Source organism: Pyxicephalus adspersus, chromosome Z (genome assembly GCF_032062135.1).
Source record: "Pyxicephalus adspersus chromosome Z, UCB_Pads_2.0, whole genome shotgun sequence".
Lineage (NCBI taxonomy): Eukaryota > Metazoa > Chordata > Amphibia > Anura > Pyxicephalidae > Pyxicephalus > Pyxicephalus adspersus.
In genome coordinates this window covers 49,187,279-49,192,154 of record NC_092871.1, presented here as the reverse complement: position 1 = coordinate 49,192,154, position 4,876 = coordinate 49,187,279, and the positions used below count along the sequence as shown (strand labels likewise).

The 4,876-nt window shown below is 40.4% G+C and overlaps 1 protein-coding gene across 1 annotated transcript; it reads left to right on the top strand.

Moving 5' to 3' along the window:
• Window positions 1-326: 326 nt before the first annotated feature.
• Window positions 327-3,603, top strand: DNLZ (DNL-type zinc finger). The gene is made up of 3 exons (XM_072430177.1): window positions 327-576; window positions 1,616-1,755; window positions 2,817-3,603. Exons 1-3 carry the CDS (start codon window positions 355-357, stop codon window positions 2,980-2,982), a joined length of 528 nt encoding a protein of 175 aa, XP_072286278.1. The 5' UTR covers window positions 327-354; the 3' UTR covers window positions 2,983-3,603.
• Window positions 3,604-4,876: the final 1,273 nt, after the last annotated feature.

Below are 4,876 nucleotides of genomic sequence, written 5' to 3'. Positions count from 1 at the left end.
GAGCGAGGGCGAAGCTGAGACAAAACGGGACTGGCTAGGCTTGATTTGTGAATGGATTGAGGACATTTCATAGGTAAAGGTGATTTTTCTTTTTGTGTTCTATTTTTATTCCACTTTTAAACCAGCAACCATAACAAAGGGCATCGGTGGATTGGTGTATAACTCGTGTATAGCAGAATAATTATTCAGAATTCCAGATTCTTTAATAATACAGGTAAATATATGCGGGTGTATTCTTCTTCGCACACTTTTCACACATCTAACTATTGGAAGGGCACCCTGCCCACAAGCAAGATGACAGCCGCCAGCTTCCGCACGCCAACATCCGGTCACGTGATATTAGGCTTCTGAGACATGCAAGCTACACGCTGTTGGCGGCTGGTCCCCACGTTGAGGATTGCGCGTGGGTTTAGACCGAGTCATGCACCAATCCCAGGGACCAGAGGGGCCACAGGCGCCTGGCAATCATTGTATGTGCCTGGGAAAGCTCCGCTCCACACATCTGCTCTGCGCTACAGTGACTGTAAAGTGGGCGGAGCTCCGGCCAGCCACTACCAACTCATCTATACCTGTCGGGTGAGGAGGGGGCTCGTGTGGGGGCATCACCATGGTGATTACTTGGTGGCCATTTATATACTGCGAGGGTTTGTTGTCATGTGATATGAAGACGTCTGCGGGTAATGGAGGGCTCAGTCACTGGGCGCTTCCTCAGAACTTTGTCTCCGCAACAGGAATGCCAAGAATATGCCAGATGAGAGGAGAAATCATTTCATTGTTACCAAACCTACCAGAAAATTACCCCTTGCTTCCTGGTTTGGTGACAACTGTAACTGTGTATTTATTTATCTTCGGTGAGGGGGACAATAGTTGTAAGGACCAATCATGGATTTGGATGTAGCAGAAAACTAGGAGCTCACATAAATAATTTTTTTTATTACAGTATATAGGAATTTAACTAAATTACAGTACAGGTTTATTGGGAAGGGACAGCTATGTGGAGGGATTAAAAAAGAAACTAAACTCAAAATTAAAAAAAAAAAACACACCTTCAATCCCGCATAGCAGTCCGATCGCTCTGGGAGTGTCCCACATTGTCCTGGAGCCGCCATCTTTTCTTCTTATTCTTGGCCATGCGTAGAAGGACTGCCCAAGAGCCTCCCGGGATGCCTCTCCTAGGCAATCGAGAAATGGGCGGGTTTACACCCTTTTTTGTAAAGTGAAAATTCTGAGTTTAGGTTTGCTTTAAATATTAATATTAAACAGGATTTATATAGTGCCAACATATTAAGGAGTGCTGTACATTTAATAGGGGGTGCAAATGACAGACAGTGACAGAGGAGGAGAGGATCCTGCCCAGAAGAGCTTACAATCTAGGAGATGGGGGAAATACCACAATAGAAGGGATAACACAGCATGGATATTAAGACGTGCCTGGCTACATAGTGCTGAGGGTAAGGGGCTGCAGTACATGGAGTCTGACAACCCCCCCCCCGGTCACACACAGTAAAATGGAGGGGCATTGGTAGTAATTGTGCCTGGGGAGGGCAGGGACCATTAAGGATTTACCAGGAAAGTTGCACTGCCCACATTTTTTTTTTTTTTTTGCTATTTTTAGGTTTGCTCAACGAGGTCCATGAAAAAAATCTCGAAGTTGGCATATCACAATGGAGTAGTGATCGTGAAATGCCCCGGCTGCAAGAACCACCACATCATCGCTGACAACCTGGGCTGGTTCTCCGACCTTGAGGGGAAAAGGTAAATAGGCATAGCGCATCTATTTTTTTTACTTACAGCCGCCACAGGCTATCATAGCTCTGCCAGGCACACAACAAGATATTTTTAAAATGTATCTTTCACATTGCCTCTTTACTGTGAGGATGTCACCTCAGTGGCATTGTTGGGTAAGGGACCTTGTGCACCATAATCCTGACCTTCTTCACATAATGTGTTGGGTGGCTAGATGTCTGACCCAAGCAGTGACACATGGCAGATTGAAGAAGAAAGGCACTTACCCTTGTATTCTGATAGGAAGCTTACAGAGGGATTAAACTCAAGGCTTCAACTGGTAAGCAGCGTTGGGGGGTGTATACCTGAGTGGGGTACCCTTATCATTACCTGTTGTCCTTTAAAGGTAAGTGGCAGTCTCTGTAGTATTGCTTGACCTGCCAACAAATAATAAGTAATAAAAGAAAGATATAGATTGGGAGGTAAAGTGTGTCCACATCAGGAAGGAGTCTGAGTCGAGGAACAGTGAGTGATCCATGGATCCCAGATGAGTTCAAAGGCACGTGGGGTATCTTTAATAGTACACACGAGTTTATCATTTACCATTATCCAATTTAATTTTACCAATAATAGAGACATTGGTATTGAGGGTGATTTCCAAGCCCTGGCCAAGGTGATTCTACCAGCTACAAGTATGCAACCCCTATTTAATGTACAGCGCTGCATAATATGTTGGCGCTATATAAATCTTGTTTATTAATATTAATACCCATGACCCTAATGGCTTGCATGCTTTTTCTTACTAAGGGGCCTCTTACAAGCGTGGGTACATTCTGTAAAACCTTCTTAATAAACACTTATACATACAGGCTTGCTGTATTTGCCTCAGGAAACACAAAACCTGTACATATGACCTGTCAGTCATATACAAACATATAAAAAAGGAATTTTTTTTAATTTTATTTAACCTAAAATGCTATGAAGTCATTCTTACAGAAGTGTTTGGGATGTTTGGTTCATTCTGCTCTGCCATCTGCTATGGGTTTATTTTATGATTTAGGTTGGTATTGATATTTGTTTTTGCACTAAAGGAATATTGAAGAAATCTTGGCAGCCAAAGGGGAAAAGGTTCATCGTGTGGTGGGCGAAGATGCTTTGGAGCTACTGGTTGAGAACAACACGAGAGAAGCTTCAGATCAGCCTGAGGACAACAAAATGGCATCTCTTTCACACCCAGAACAGAAGTCTGTCACATGATGCAGTTAATGGTCAAAGAACTGACCTTATGGTGGATAAAAGAGACACTGTACTGAATTCTAAAGATGGGTTACAAAGATCGTTTCAGAAGGTTGTATAGGGTGTGGGTAGCCATCATGTAAATGTCCATTCGCCATCATATGACTAGACAACAGTAGGCATTCAGCATTTTTTTTAATCCTAAATTAACATGGATGGAGGAAAATAAATTGTTGTCTGAATGGTCATCAGAGTCACATCTATTGTGTAGGACTTTTTTATTCTTGTTGATGCTTTTTAAAGCATTGCTTTCCAATATATTACTGCAACATACTAGAAACTGAAGCAATATAAATGATACATATAAACGTCATACACTAAAATAGGCCCTATCTACTTCATACTTGTAGTGTCTTTGGTGCAGATTGATGAGATCTTTGAACTCCCTGAACACTTAAAATACAAATGTGAGAAGGCAGCGTGGGAGGTCAGGGCTCCAATCCTGGTTTTATGTTAAAACCTATTTTTAAAACATTTAAATATATTTTTGTCATTTAGATGTGAGTCCATTATTTAGATGTATGATTTATATGGAAAAAATTATATTTTGAATCCAGAAAATAAAAGATGTTTGCAGTGTAATACACTTAGTAATGATGAACTGACATTTAATTTCTTTGAGCGTTTTCCAGAAATGTTAAATAGTATTCCATGATGCAAAATCCACCAGAAGTTTAAATACTTTTATCACTTCTTAGTGTTGTCTACAGAATGGAATGCCTTACTCACCGGACCTCCACTTAGTTTACTCGTAGGACGTTGCCTTGTACACAACTGCCTGCTGGTTTATGTCCCATTTACAACTCTATCTCTTCCTCTTGTTATCTAAAATCTTATCCAGTGTTTTGGTAAAATTAAAAAAGGGACTACCGTATTTTTCGGACCATAAGACGCACTTTTTTTCCCCCTAAAGTGGGGGGAAAAGGAAATCAAATGAATTTTTTTTTTCTTGTTTTCCCGTGCGGAAAACCTGGTGCGTCTTATAGTCCGGAGTGTCTAATGGTCCGAAAAATACGGTAGGTGTCTACATGATCCGCCCTTGGTATAGCCATCTTTTTTGGTCTAAAATGTTGTGTTAAGATAATCCTTTTTCTCCCCGAAAAGGTTCAGATTATTTATATACTATAAATACTAATTCAGGCTTTTTCCTCCTATCTTCATCTGGATTACACTTCTTTTGGATAGGTACAGTGTATACTGTTTGCCGGTCATGATGAGCAGAGTCTCCTTTTATGTATAATCAATGTTTATTACATTTTTCCAAAAATACAACATAGGGAGCGAGGCAGAAAAGAGAGAGGGGTTGGGAAGTGAATAAATAATAGCATATAAACAGCCTGATAAAAAATGATATAATACCATATAAATGTATTTATAGCAAACATAGAAACAGTATAAGAAATATTACATGTCTATTGTATGTATAATGCAGATTATCCATTCTGTCAGTAGCAATATTGTTGAAAGACCACCTACCTTATCAGGAGGATATCCTATAAACAAAAAACATAAAATACATTTGAAAATGAGACAAATCTAATTGATACATACCGTGTTTCCCCGATGATAAGGCAGGGCCATCAAATAAGACAGCCCCCCCTTTTTAGAGAAAAATGTAAAATAAGGCCCAACCGATACCTGCGCTTACCCGAATCGGGTGGTACGGTGGGTGACTCCGTGTGGTTCCTCCGTCTGCCTCCATGGCTGCGTGCCGCGCCTCGTAAAGGATTTTAATCAAATTGATTCTCTGACAATACAAAGATTCCAACCTTTAAAAATTATGTTACATAGTTCAGGCAACTTTATAAAGAGTTTTTAGATACTAAAATCTTGTTATTAAGGTTTAATTGACGTG

Coding starts and splice junctions, on each gene's coding strand:
- DNLZ (XM_072430177.1), top strand. CDS start 355: ATGCAAGCTACACGCTGTTGGCGGCTGGTCCCCACGTTGAGGATTGCG. Junction 577..1,615: donor AACTCATCTATACCTGTCGG/GTGAGGAGGGGG, acceptor TGCTATTTTTAG/GTTTGCTCAACGAGGTCCAT. Junction 1,756..2,816: donor TCCGACCTTGAGGGGAAAAG/GTAAATAGGCAT, acceptor TTTGCACTAAAG/GAATATTGAAGAAATCTTGG.